Source organism: Solanum tuberosum, unplaced genomic scaffold (genome assembly GCF_000226075.1).
Source record: "Solanum tuberosum cultivar DM 1-3 516 R44 unplaced genomic scaffold, SolTub_3.0 scf00105, whole genome shotgun sequence".
NCBI lineage: Eukaryota > Viridiplantae > Streptophyta > Magnoliopsida > Solanales > Solanaceae > Solanum > Solanum tuberosum.
This window is the reverse complement of record NW_006239031.1, coordinates 154,111-169,275: the sequence shown is the minus strand read 5'-3', so window position 1 is coordinate 169,275 and position 15,165 is coordinate 154,111. Positions and strand designations below refer to the sequence as shown.

At 33.1% G+C, this 15,165-nt stretch overlaps 1 protein-coding gene across 4 annotated transcripts in view; it reads right to left on the bottom strand.

Annotated features, from left to right (window-relative positions):
• Positions 1-6,381: 6,381 nt before the first annotated feature.
• Positions 6,382-15,165, bottom strand: part of LOC102602500 (CLP protease regulatory subunit CLPX2, mitochondrial) — an 11,718-nt gene continuing 2,934 nt past the window's right edge. The window contains exons 5-17 of one of the 4 annotated variants that reach the window (XR_001473629.1): positions 13,360-13,410; positions 10,974-11,048; positions 10,819-10,896; positions 10,593-10,649; positions 10,095-10,165; positions 9,911-10,010; positions 9,667-9,771; positions 8,746-8,808; positions 8,415-8,537; positions 7,718-7,876; positions 7,421-7,500; positions 7,176-7,220; positions 6,382-7,015 (exon numbers count right to left, since the gene is read on the bottom strand). Coding sequence is in view for 3 of the 4 variants with exons in the window: in XM_006349212.2 (XP_006349274.1) it covers positions 7,429-7,500; positions 7,718-7,876; positions 8,415-8,537; positions 8,746-8,808; positions 9,667-9,771; positions 9,911-10,010; positions 10,095-10,165; positions 10,593-10,649; positions 10,819-10,896; positions 10,974-11,048; positions 13,360-13,410 (954 nt within the window). In the remaining variant the exon portion in view is untranslated. Of the gene's footprint in view, positions 7,016-7,160; positions 7,221-7,248; positions 7,501-7,717; positions 7,877-8,414; positions 8,538-8,745; positions 8,809-9,666; positions 9,772-9,910; positions 10,011-10,094; positions 10,166-10,592; positions 10,650-10,818; positions 10,897-10,973; positions 11,049-13,359; positions 13,411-15,165 lie in introns of those variants that run through there. The other 3 variants (XM_006349212.2, XM_006349213.2, XM_015309523.1) reach the window with 3 other exon arrangements.

Sequence of the window (15,165 nt, the reverse complement as noted above, 5' to 3'; positions counted from 1 at the left end):
GAAGAAATAACCGAACCGAACCGAACCAACAAGTTATATACATAAATTTTATTATTATACATACATAATATATTATTTCATAAACAATTTTAAGGATTTTATATATGTTTCATCAAAATTTATTTATAATTTACTTATGAAAGAAAAAATGTCCAAGGTGAGAACATTTTTCTTATTGGTTTCATGTATATGAGTGTCTATGGAAATTCATTGTGGGACTGAAAATGTCATTGTCTCTTCCTTCTATGCCAAAATAGTGAATTTTGAAGTTTTATTCAGTAAATTCAATGATCCAAAGTTCTGTAATGCTAGTCATTTTAACTATTTTTTCGTTTGAATGGATTGTTGTCACTTTTTTCACGTTTTGAATGAATTGTTTCTTTCATTTTTATGTATGGTTAATAACCGAATAACCGAACCAAACCAAACCAAAACCGAAAACAACCAAACCGATAAATGTATATTATATTTGGTTTGGTTTGGTTTTGATAATTTTAAAACCGATTAAGTTGGTTTGGTTTTGATTTTGACAAATAACCGATCCAAACCAACCCGTGAACACTCCTACCAGAGTCCTGAATAAGATGTATATAAAATTAATAGATGGAATTATTGGACTGCCTAAGGATGTGATGATGTATGAGAGAGAAGCATGAGTATTTATCGTGATCCTCTACAAGCAAAGAATCAACACATGAGTGATCATTTCATTTGTAAAGAATAGCTGAACAATTGTAAAAGAAGATCATTGAAGTTATCTATTACCAGAGCAAAAATGTTTTCTCTTATTAAAAATGAGGATAATACAATGTATATCTGAGGCACCCACAACCCGAGCCTGCAAATCAAAATATATGTTTCTTGTTGGAATTTTCTGTGATTTATTACAACACTTTCAAAGAGGGAAAACAGTAGAGAGAGAACATATGAGAGTACACAAAAAGATTGAGGCGCCCCAACTTGTTCTCAACCTGGAGAGAAATAGAAGAGCAAGCAATCATTGAAATATTAGACAACTGCTACATTTCATGTGATGGGTGAACAATATAATAGATAACTTTGTATATAGTGAACCTCAGAACAACTCAACACAAAAGTCCCTACACTATTAATCATTTGTGCACATGACAAAGCAATCGACCTACAAGGCTACAACTCTTTTTGGTACTTTTTGGATGTAAAATGGATTAGCAACTGTAAATTTCTGTTGTAAAGAAAAATATCTCGTCCGCATATTTTTTTCCATTTATTTGGGGGATCTGGGGTCGAAAGAGGGAAGGGTTAAGAACATATAATAGGATCAGTGAATATATATTGCAGAACACTACATATTAATGTTTGTCCCTTTATTTATTACGTATTATGTTCCTTTTTTTGGAGAGGAGAAAATGAGGTTGTGTGTTACACTGAGGGGTTGCAACAAGGCATAGCCGTTGCAAGACTTTCAGTCAAAACAAATTCCATTGCAAAGACTTGACGAATAAGCATTCAGATATGAAGAGACATAACAAACTAACAACATACCTCCATAAGGAACCCATTGTGAAGCCAAGTAAACCATGCATTAGCTGATTCAGGAGAGAAAGAAGTGTAGCTAATTTAGTAAGAAACATCACAGAAGCATGAATAAAACTTTTTTTTTTGTTGGTCGAAATACGAATAATACTTTTGTGAACATTAAGCATTGGAGCATTAGAATGGCCAACAAGGATAATAAGCAACAAAAGAAAGCAATGACAAAATTTGACATTCACTAGCCTATAATATACATCTTTTATGGTTTATAAGACATCACTCACTATATAATTAAATGCTTTCACTGGATCAGACATTGCTTGAATTATATTTCTAGATTATTATGGTCAATCCTAGACAATCATTTCTATAATTGGTAGGGACTAGCTTTGCACATAATCAGATATATAACGTGACGGGTTGATGGCAAATTATCTTAAAATGCTCATCTATGAAAAGAGATAAACCATTGTCATTGTTGATCCAGTAAAAAGATAAATATTCTCCAACCCACTGCCACCACGAAGAACTTTTGCTCCACATCTAACTGTATCAGCTGTTCCGACAGCCTCTTCATTAACCAAGACAACCTTTAAAGATTCCTTGCCTAACTTGCTTTCATGAACATGTGCTTAATATTCCAGGATATGGTATGAGAGAATAGCTAAAGCATGCACAAAGAATCCTCTGAGTGCCATGTAGCCGAAAAAGCATAAGGATCATGAGAACTATGTAAAGATGTCAATTTTTAAATGCCAATCAAGAAACATCAATAAGTTAAATTCTTTAACATAATAAACTACTAAAGCAAAACAATATCAATTACATTGTTGAATGCCAATCAAGAAACATCAAGAAGTCAAATTCTTTTAACGTAAATCCCTAAAAAGCCTAAGACAATTAAAATACAGTAGACATCATAAGAAAATCTTGAAATAGCAGTACGAAAATCCATCAAAAAAAGAAAAAGAGAGGAAGCTTACTTTAAGACAAAGACAACCACACTGATTATTAAAAATAAATAATATCATCCAATCATATAGTAGCAGGCATTCAACTCTTGGTAGATTTTAAAGAAAAAATAAAAGCAACAAAGAACCCAGAAATCTCTTTGATCCAAATACTTCACCATTAAAGATTCAACAAACAGTTACAACCATAAATAAAAGTCTAAAAGTAGTTAAAAGATCCATCAGACAACTGTAGGTACCATACATTATTCACTAAAGAAAAGACATTGTAGAATCTTGGTAAAAATTCACATAAACATTGTAAATTCGAAACATAACAAACCACTAAAGCAAAACATTATTAATTACTGATAAATTCCAATCAATAAACATCAAGAAGTCAGATTCTCCAACATAAAGCCTTAAAGAACCAAGACATAATTAAAATACAGTAGGCATAAGAAAATCTTGAAATAGCAGTACGAAAATCCATCAAGAAAAAAGAAGAAGAGAAAGCTTACTTGAAGAACCCAAAAATATATTTGATCTTAATCAAGTACTTCACCATTGCAGATTTCACAAACATTTACAACCCTAGAGAAAAGCCTAAAAGTAGTTACCAAAACATCCATCAGACAACTATAGGTACCATTTATGCTTTCTTCACTACAGAAAAGACATTGTAGAATCTTGGTCAAAAATCACAAAGACAATGTAGAATCTTGGTAAAAAATCACAAAGACATTGTAGAGTCTAGATAAAAATCAGAAAGACATTGTAGAATCTTGATAAAAAATTACAAGACATTGTAGAATTTTGGTGAAAATCACAAAGACATTGTAGAATCTTGGTAAGAAAATCACAATGGCATTGTAAAATCTTGGTAAAAAAATCACAAAGAGATTGTAGAATCTTGGCAAAAATCACAATGACATTGTAAATTCTTGAATATAACAAACCATTGAGGTAAAACAAAAACAATATCAATTACATTGTTGAATTTCAATCAAGAAACATCAAGAAGTCAAATTCTCCAACATAAAACCCTAAAGCACCTAAGACACAATTCAACCTAAGACATAAAACACATAAAACCTAAGAGCCTAAGCATAATACGAAAATTCCATTGGAAAAAAGAGAGAAAGAGAGAGAGAGAAGGCTTACTGCCAGAGAGAGTGTGTTTCTTTCACTTCAGTGAGAATGACCACACGTATATATAGTATACGATGTTGTAAAATAGAATTAATATTACTAAATTAAATCTTTTTAGTAAATAATTCTATAATTTAAAGAACATAGGACAAGCGCTTTTAAATGATTAATACAGATTGCCATAGAGTTACTTGTATTTTGAGATCAAAATGACCAGATATTATTGAAACATTTCAAAATACATTCAACGTTAAATATGGGGAGAAAGTGACATTTCTTTAGTATTATTATTATTATTATTATTTATTTCACTCAATTTTGTAAACAAATCTAACCAACAAAATTTTAAAAAAATATCAATACAAAAAATGTCACCAATAGTCTTACCTCTTGAGGTGTTATGAACATAAATGATGGACACCATTTAAATATAATTTTTCCTTAAATATTCATACTTGAAATTTAGTATGTACATGACACTAATAAGGATTACCATAAATATTTCAATATTTTATCTTTATACTTAATCTGTCTTTTACCAATTAATATTTGAGTAAGACTATCATAGAGAGGTAATTCTAAAAAAAAAAGGGTACTTTATTGTTATAACGAATGATGGTTAAATTGAGGTTTGAGTTTATGCCAAATATTTAGCTTGACCAATTATTTGTTTTAGATATATATATATATATATATATATATATCATGAACAACATTACCTTTGGTGAAAAATATTTCATTTCTTTAAGTTTTTACCTTATCATTGTAGAATTGTAGTTTTCTCCTTTTTCCTGCCACGTACATATCATATAGTTGTTGTCTAATGAAAGTATCTAGAATCTTATAGAAGTTGTATCGTGATATAATATATTAAACTTTTTCAATAATAAAAAGTAATAGATGAATAAAATTTAAAGTATTGTTTATAGAATCTTTAATTTTATTTAAGATTATTTCATGACCAATCACTATTTTCTTATGTATTTTTATATAGTTAACAAGGAGTGTATATTGTGACATGAAATTTTCTCAAATTAAAATGAACAAAAAATAATAAGAAAAAAATAAATATGAAACGATACATAGACAATGAAGAAGGAAGACAAAAATATATTTTCATGCTATATTCACCATAGTATTCCATTTGATTAAAATCTCTTGTCATCGACACTTTACTTTCTTCGTTCATTTTTACTTACATATTTATTAAAAAATAATTATTATCATATTATAAGTAAAAGTGAAAATCTATTTTTGAAATAGTGGATTTAACATCAAAACTACTGATTCAATGGACAACGTTGATGCCCGTTGTAAAGCAAACTCAGAAAGAAAATGCTTCATTTGAGGGTAAAAAAATAAAAAATAAAAAATCAAAGAAGAAACATCTTACCCAAATCATGTGACTTTTTTCATATTTGTTTATTATTATTGGCTTTCCCATAACTTTTCGTCACTATTAACTCATGGAAATCGTAAGAAAAAATACGAGTGTGAATTTATGAATGATTTGCTACATTTGTTCACCTACTCTTTCTTATGTGGTATCTCAAATTTTGTTGAATTTTGAACTTAATCAACTATTGGAAATAACCCTAAGATTTTTTAAGAAGAAGAGTAGAAAACTTTAAAAGATCGTAGTTTAAAAGTGAGAGGAAACCCTCTATTTATAGCTAACAAATAGTAGTATTAATAGGTGTTAATTGTTCCTTATCAGAAAAGTTACAACCTTTCGAAAAAGTCACTGCTCATCGGAAAAATCACAAACTTTTGCAAAAGTCACAACTCATCGAAAATGTCAAAAAAGTCGTAACCCTTTGAAAAAGTCACATCTCTTTGAGAAAATCACAACCCTTTAATATGAAAGGGTATCTACATTTAATATAGTACAAATAATTAAAACTAATAAATAAAATAAATTGAATATTTTTTATTGGGGGTATTATAGTAATTCAACATTCAATTTAGGAGTTTATGCTTTTAAGGTAGTATATAAGTATATATATATATATATATATAGATAGATAGATAGATATGCTTTTGATAGACTTTGAAAATTCGACAAAACAATTATTTCGTCGAGTTCAATATATCATCAATGGAACGCGTTTTTAGATTATTAATTCATATTTTTTTAATGAAAATAAAAAAATAAAAAAAAATAAAAAAATAAAATATATATATATAATTAATTAATCATTATTTGAATTATTATTTTTTTGTTATTTGAATGTATTTTTTTAAAAAATAATAACACTCTTTTATTTGCCATTTGTTTTAAATTCGAAAACAGTTTAAGAACCTTTAAAAATATTCCAAGTATTGAAGATTTAAATCGGGCAAGGACGCACGACTGCCGCATAATTAGATATACAAAATATCTGTCATTGGAATGAGAGAAGAGAGGGTTTGAAACTCGAAAAAAAAATTGACAAGTAATGCTAAATTAGGAGAAATGTTGGGCAAATTCAGAGACAATGAATCTGGTAGACATGATCGCCAAATTCATTAAGTAAAGGTGAAACTAGCCTAATAACGTGATTATGTATGTTAGTCGCCAAATTCATGAAAATGACTCAAAATAAATTAAAAAAAGGTTGAAGGATTAATAAATCCAAAAATACGAACAAGGACAAGGCAAAGAAACCCAAGATAAATGAGAATGACAAATAGGACGTTGCTGAGGAGAATGACAGAGAGGAAAAATAGTCCCTCCCAAAAACTTTAAAAAAATTCAAAGTGTTGTAGGCTCAAGTCGTCGGGCTAGGGAACATAAATATCTTGCAGTCAGATGAACAAAATTTGCTCCTATGACATAATACCACGTGCTGCACCAACTCAACTATCCTTATTTAACCTCTAAACTCGAGAAACCTTCACTAGACAAGATCAAGAAGAGACATCACTAACGGATCGAGATGAACCAACCAAGGTCCTTTCTGATGCTTAAGTGACTAATTTCTTGAAAATAGCTACTGTACAAATCTACATCCATGAGAAACCCTCAACGTGAATACATACAACTCAGAGAGAGAGAGGTTGTATATGCAATTGTGCTGCATTTTGTTTTTTGAGTAAGCACTTCAATTTATTCCTTGCCATTGACACGACTGGTAACCATAAATGATCCCCCCTACACAGCAAGTCAACCTCATCCTCCAGAATTGACAATGAAGCTGCTTGTAAAGCGGGCAAAGATTATTATAACCGAACTTGAACTCAGCTCATGCACTCATTCCTTGGAATTGAAAAGTTAAGGTAGATGTGGTTGAGCGAGTATTTTCATGAATAAACTTCAACCAAAGCTCTAACTAATCTCCAAAGAGAAAGTTGATGTTCTATTATGTGATTGTAGAATGCCGAATCCAACTTGTGCAAAATCCATATATCTCCTGTTGCTGCAGAGAAGCATATCAAAGCAAAACTCACCATACAATTGCAACATAGAATCTCTAGTTCACATGATATACAAGAGATAACTTCCCCATTTTTTGAGGTTGTACCCCCCTTAACACTGTTTCAAATTCAAATTAACCAATCACGTGCATCAAATAGAACCTCAGATAGGAATGAAAACAGAACAGCATAATTTTTAGCATCGTCCTGGAAGTCAAAATGGATTGGATCAGGTATCCAGGGGAAGAGGCTGTGGAACTTATATAAAAACTCAATTCGGAATTTAAAAATCTGGGTATACAAAAAGCCTTCTTTTAAGAACAAGGAACCCCAACTAGCTTTGCATGTTTGACGATACTTTATATACAAGAATTCACACAAAAAAAGAAAATTGAGAAGAAACAGACCACTGAGATCACAAGCTCAAGGCTCTTGCCGGATCCTCAGACTCTGAGTCCAAGTCTTCTTTTGTTGCTTCATTCTTTTCCTGAAAAAAATTGCTAAATCACTCAAGAAATTTACACTTAGCAATCCTTTCCAGAGAGCATGGAAAATCTAAAGCAAACAGTTCTTTGATTCACACATTTTCCCACTTATTGACCAAGATTCAGTACGTTCATACAAATATAACTGGCGATCATAATAATGATGGGTTGGTTGATGGCAAGTTGTCTTAAAATGCTTATCTATGAAAGGAGACATACCATTGTCATTGAAGATCCAGTAGTAGGGGAAATATTCTCCAGCCCACTGCTACCATGAAGAATTTTTGCTCCACATCCAATTGTATCAGCTGTTCCGACAGCCTCTTCATCAACCAAGACAACCTCTACAGATTCCTCGCCTGGCTTGCTTCCAGGAACCTGTGCACAATATTCCAGGATATGGTTTATAAGAACAGCTGTGGCATGCACAAAGGATCCTCTGAGTGCCATGTGACCGAAAAAGCACAAGGATAATGAGAGCTATGTAAAGATATTTCACTGAGGCACCGTTTGGGAATGTGACGCGTTTGAGCATGAAAATAACAATTCCTCAGGTAATTGCAACATGATTAAAAATACATTTAGTCATAAAGGTTTGAGAGAAAAGGCACTTTAATAGAACTTTTGGAGCTTTTGAAACCAATATTTAGGCACATTTCAAAAGACAGGTAAAGATCATGTTTAGGTTCATTTTGGAAATTTGGAGCAAATAAGATAGCTATGCCAACCACTTATGGGGTGCTCACGAAAATTTTGGAAGTAATACACAAAGCAGGTATTTCAAACTTCCAAGTAAAAGGTGATAGATCTCCTCCCTTGTGGCCTCAATGTGATGAGAGTAAAATGGTGAGATATTTTACCAAGCTCTTCCAGAATTAACGCCAAATACAAAAAATTGCAGTGTCACATGCAATACCTCAAACATGGCTTCAGTCAAAATACTTTCTAGTATAGATCTTAAGCCTCGTGCACCAGTGTTTTTGGCAATGGCTTTCTCGGCAATAAGTCGAAGTGCATTCTCGGTAAACTGTAATTTGACCTGTACCGTCAAAACAAACAATTTTGAGGTAACATGACTGATTTTGATCCAGTGCATCATAATGAAGTACCATTTTTTTTCAAGAATGGCTTCTTCTTCTCTTTACCATTTTTCTAGCGAGAGTGTTGGAAAAAAGAGAGAAACTTCCTTTTTAAGAGGAATGAAGTATCAAACATTAAAGCTAAACAGCGCTGAGCTAAAAGCTTACATTATTCAAGTTGAACATTTGCTTGTATTGCTTGCAAAGAGCATTTTTGGGTTCTGTGAGAACCTGCAGAGCAAAAATAAGGACCCACAACCAAAAGGAAAAAAATTAAGAAACAATACGGAGGGTGAAATGCAAAAGAGAACATCAACTTCAAATATTTTCTTTCATCTTCAAGCAGCCTATAACTTTTTTTCTCCTTTTCCTGAAAGTCCAAAAATCATAAACAGATATTTCTCAATGCATGCAAATTGAACCTCAAAAAGACTTCTCACAAACACACACACAGCCACACACTTCACATTTTCTTCAGTTGGTTAACTTCTCTATCCCACTGGATATGTTGTTGTTGACTTCTCTATCCATGTATTAAGTATTAACCTACTACTGTAAGATTAAAGCATTTAACTAGGCAAAGGTACTTCTGATCTAGATTATAAATGCAAAGAATCGTCAAGCATGAAGGCTTATTTGAAGATTTTGATAATGTAATTGTTGGCACGCGGCAGCAGCATCTCAAGCTCCAATTCTAGAGGCACAAAGATGATTTTACTGATGTCAACATGGAAAAAAGGATCAAAGAAAGAGAGTGAAGGCAAATATTGGAAGAGGGTACATATAACAGAACATATTTACTATTTAAGAGTCCATGATAGCACCTAAAAGCAAAAGGAAAAATTCCCAAAGTTCCCCACCCAATCAATCGATCAAAACCACATTTAAAAATTGGGGTGTAATTCACTCTGGTTGGGCCCATTTCAATAAGACTTCATCAACAAATACTATGAGGATTCATCATAATTTGACTATTTTTAAGTTGGTCATCAACCTCCTTAGCACAGTTGGAGTTCCCAAAAGCCAATTATATCAGGAAAATGTGAAACTAGAAACTACATCGCCAAAGGGCGAAAAGAGTAGACAAACCTGAACAAGCTGATCCACATCAAGGGAAGATAAACTCACTAAAACTGGAAACCGTCCCACAAATTCAGGTATGAGTCCATATGAAGTGAGATCATCACTTTCTACCTAGATACAGAAAGCAATGTCAAATAAATGCTTCCAATGCATTTGGTTTCTAGAATTCCACAAGAACAAAGAGTCATTAGATCTACAAAATAGTAATCCGGAAAAGAAAACTACGCTCAAGTCACAGGGATCTCCTCACAGATTCCAAAAGTGATGATGTGACTACAGCATCAGTTAGACCACCAACTCTCATGTTAGTTCGAACAGGTGCTCCAAATCCGATTGAAGAATCTTGTCGTCTGTGAAAGGAATGATAAGTTGAACTATAATATATCACTTGACCTAAATGTGTTTCATGAAATTAATTGAGTTTGACAGATTACCTTTCTGAAATTGTCTTCTCTAAACCAACAAAAGCTCCACCACAGATAAAAAGGATATCTTTTGTGTCTATCTGCAAATTAGTATATGAAAAAATATACAAAGCTGTCAGCATCTAGAAAGAACAGTGATGAGCTAGTGAACAAGTAATGTCCAACTCGTTACAACTTTAAATCCTTCGTAGATGATTGCTGCAAGGCATATATAAACCAGTATTTGACTTGACTTCCCCCTCCCAACATATGTGTAGTTTAGGTGAAGACGTTCTGTTTATGTTTTGTTGAATAGGTCAGTGTCTGACATGTCATTTTCCTTGGTCAAACAATCTTTCCCAGTAGAGATTTGTTTTCCACCCCTAACTTAATCAAACTGGTTCTAAAAGCACAAAACTATATTATCATCCAAATAGCAAGTTGTAAGTGCTTTTCCCACAAAACTGTTAGCCTGCAATTTTCAAAAAGAAAAAGTAGATAAAAGAGGCCTTAATAGAGTCAGTATACCTGAATAGTATCGCCACGTGGATGCTTCCGTGCTCTATTGTCAGGTACACTTACAATCTGAGGAAGAAAAAGATAAACTTAGCAAGTGAGATTATTGATCTCCGAAAAATGATTCAAAAGAGAACACATTAAGTCACAGAACTACAGACCTGAATTTGTAAACATGTTTACAAGAGTAATAGGCAATTGGAACAAACAGATGAAATGATTTGCAATAAACACTCACTGTTCCTTCAAGCATCTTCAGCAGCGCCTGTTGGACGCCCTCCCCAGATACATCTCTGCCAATGTTCAGGCTCTCAGCCTAGACAAATGACTGATGAGAATGATTACTTTAAAATCAATAATCCAAATTCATAAAGTAGATGATGATTTTTTTACCTTTTTGGTTATTTTATCAACTTCGTCTATGTAGACAATCCCCTGCTGAGCTGCTTCGACATTGAAGTCAGCAGCCTGCAAACAATCATGTACACCAAAAATTTATAATTGAATAACTATGCTGCTGATAGTGCAAAAGTGAAGCAGATCACAAAAGAGAAACCATGTAGTCTACTTGACAATGAAATAGGAAGTCAACTTGCTTCCACACAGAAACTATTGAATGCAACCTTCATCAAAAAGAAACTATTCCAATGCAATAATCAGCTGAACATCAAGGGGTCAACCTTTTCAATCAGGTTTGTTGAGTTTCACAACAATGTGATAATGATAATTCTTATACCTAAACAGCTCAAAATGAAAAGGAAAAATGATTTTTGCACAAATGTGAAACCATTGTGACTACTTTGGAAATCATTACCCTCTTTTAGTGGTGGCAAATGGGCGGGTAGAAAATGGGTCAACATAAAATGGGTAATAATTCAACCCGCCCATATTTGATATGGGTAAAAATGGATTGGGTAACAAATTGATTGGGTAAAATACTAGTTTACCCATATTTTACCCATATTTTCACGAGTAAATAGTACTCTACTTAGGAATTCAACATGGAGAAAATATTTTAGTCTTTTTTTAGATGAAAAATGTTGAAAATGCTTCATTTAGTTTTATTGTATCATAAAAGTAAAAAAATACCTAACTTTTCAATATAAAATAAATTTATGTAATAACAAGGGGAAAATATTTTTTAATTTCAAAGTAAATGAATAGTTTGCATTTTTAGGACTAAAACATGCTTAATGCACTTTAAGGCTTAAGCAATGTCAATACTAATACATGATTCGCTTATTTTACATTTTTATTTATTATCCAATATAAAAATATAATTATACTTTAATTAACAAAAGAAATGTACATTTAAAATATATATTTTTGGAGGGCCAAAGACTACACCTTTTCAATTATAGAGAAAAATAATTAGTTCTATAGAAGAGCATAAAAAGGAAGAGAAGTTACAATTTTTTAGTGATATCATGAATTTTGAGTGAATAAAAGTTAGAAGCTCAACTAATTTGGCTAATCCATATTTTACCCATATTTTTATGGGTTGAATATGGGTATCAACCCATATTTTACCCATGTAAAAAGTCACTCACCCAACCCATTAAACTATGGGGGGGTTACCAAAATATGGGCTCATTTTGCCGGCACTACCCTCTTTTATTCATATCAGCGTACATTCTTTTCACTCGAATCCTCCAAAAACTGTGCCACAACTGAACAAATTAAACATTCTAGAAAAAGTCAAGCTCAGCAGTGTTATTCAGAAAATTTAAATTTTTAGTGTGACATAAGCTCCTAAAGTTTTGATTGGTTACACAGGCTCATCAATCTGGGCCAACTATCCAGCCAGTTCCTTGTTAAACTAGTCAAATTTATCAATCACCTCCCTACAATTCTTCAAATCTAAAATATGATGAGTTAATTGCAATTCTAGGAGCCAGTTTTAAATGTTTCTCCTACTACATGATGACCTTATATTTGCAGTAGCAGTACTTCACATGCACAATAAATTCAGTTTTTTAGCAGTAGAATTACTCAGCTGCTCCCATATTCCAATTAAAAATCATATTTACTCTATTAGGCTCATACTTTCTGAATGGCCATCAAATGGAAGCAAGATTTTTATACCAAAAGAATCAGGAGCAGTAACACCCAAAGAGAAGCCATCAAGATTTTTACACAGAATGGCTGACCAATGGTATATCAGAAATACATAAGTCCGAAAGAAATTGCAAAGATTTTATTTTATTTTTTTATGACAAGAGAAACCCGCAGCCGCTACCCTTTGGGTGCGCACATGGTAAAACTCCTCCCACTTCTATGCAATAGCTCGCAAACCACACCGGAGAGGTAACCCGTACCAGGCAAGCCTGGTGCGACGAGCTCGACCCAAAAGGCAAACCCCTTGCTTTCGCTAGCAAGGGGTTTCGAACTTGAGACCTCCAACATGGAAGTCTCAAGCCCAAACCATTGGGCCACCCCGAAGGATAAGAACATTGCAAAGATTGCACAAGGTAAAAGAAGTAATATATTGATAGTATCAGTATTGAGAACATAGTTGAACTTGTGCTTGCGTGTATCTCTTCGCAATGTTGCTGGAAACAGGAAAACTAAATATTTAGGATCATATCCCTCATGTTTAGTGAAATCACACAAGCCCGGGCGTCAGATCACTTTTTTTTAATAAGAACCATTTCTTATCTGAAACTCTCAATATTACAACTCTGCTCTGAAGTAACGTCAATGAAATGAGCTAACTAAGCAGATCGGGAATGAATAGAATGAAAAAAAACTTCAAATGCTATTAAATCATCATGCATACCTCGAGTAATTTGTATAATACGGATTCCACATCCTCTCCGACATAACCGGCCTACAGTGATTAAGAGGGATTAATACTCATTATTTCAATGACAGTAATAGAACCAATAGAAAGGTAAAATAAACTAAAATATCATTTCACCACCTTGGAGAAACATGTTTACTTAAAGATAGTCCACACTTATATGAAGCAACTTAAGTCAGAAAGCATAGTCCAACAGAGCTCAATGGTTTGGCAAAAGATTAAACAAAAGTAAAATTCAATTGACTGCCTACAACTAGACTCATATCTTTTAAAATGCAAGGACAAAAGTATTCGACAATTTTCCAATCAATACTAAGTGCGCAGCAATCTGACTAGTATACTACATTTTATAGTTATCAGACCAAAGTTTAAGCACTCGGAAATATTTCAATCAAAGAAGTTAGTCCAGAATTAACAACAATCTCTCATTTCGGTCATGTCAATATTGAAGTCATGATTTTTTAAATAAAGTAATAAAATTCATTAGAAGAAGGGCAAATATGTGCCCGAATACAAGAAGTAAACCAAAAAATGGAAAACCTTACAAAACAAAATGGTTTTCTATGCATAACGCCCAATCGTCTATACTTACAGAAAAGGGTGCAACAAAAGGAAATATGGGGAACGAGGCTATTCTCAGGTGTACCAAGCTAACGTATACATGTGCCAAACATTTCTTTAGAGGATTATTGCTATTTGCTTAAATTTCCTCATCCTCCATTACAACTCATTGCTTTTCTGATGCAATGAATAAGAGGTAATGAGAAATAATATAAAGTGTGCTTTATCAAAACAAAAATAAAATGTATGATCATTGTCCTGGTTTCTTAGGGTTACAAAAATTGTGATCACAAAGTATTCCCTATTCTCAAGCACATTCTACAGAGGAAAGGAATGATATTTTGCAACAGATATGTTCTACATGAGGAAAGATAGGATGATGTGAACACCTTTATTCATTGTAAAGTTACATCTTTGCAATGGTCGATCTATCTGAATACACTAGAAGTGAAATGGTGCATCCCTGAATTCCCAAAAGAGCTACTGTTATATTGGAACAGAAGAGGCCTCCACAAAGCTACAAAGCCCCTCTGGTACACCATACTAGAAACCATATGGTCGATCATATGGAGAGGAAGAATCAGTAGCAGAAAACAAGAGAACATTTTAGACAAAAATTCAGATGTATCTTTATCAGATTTTTGGAGCAAAGAAGTAGTTGCACGAGAGATGCAGAAGTTTTTCAGTTCACTCCATGTGCAATAAGTTAAGTTTTTGCTTTGTACTGCATACTCCAAGCACACACTTGGTGCTACAGTTAATATAACCCTCTTTGACTTATAAAACAAAGTATATTCCCCCAGTTCAAATTTAGGAGATAATCTGTGACAGAAAAGAGCATAGATTTTGATATGTGATCACCAGCAGTTGAAGATCCACCTGCTTGATTTTTTAGAAAACAAAAAATAGGAAACCTGTCTTTGTTCCCATAAACAAATGAATTAGTATAGAGAGCGAGACATATTCCTCCTTGTGTAATCTTCTTATGTGTTATGTCAGATTAGTCCAGACATGCAAAACTCAATCATTAGATAATTTCAACAAGTTAGCCCCAGGGACTTCGGTAACAGCACGATGCGTGATGTGTGGGTTAGGCGACGCCACAAGTTCGAATCTTGGCACAAACTTTTGCCTGTTATCAAGTGGGGAAGGACCTAAGGAAAAAATTCGAAAGTATGTTGTCATAAGGTCCCTTCCCCCCCCCCCCCCCCCCCCCCCCCC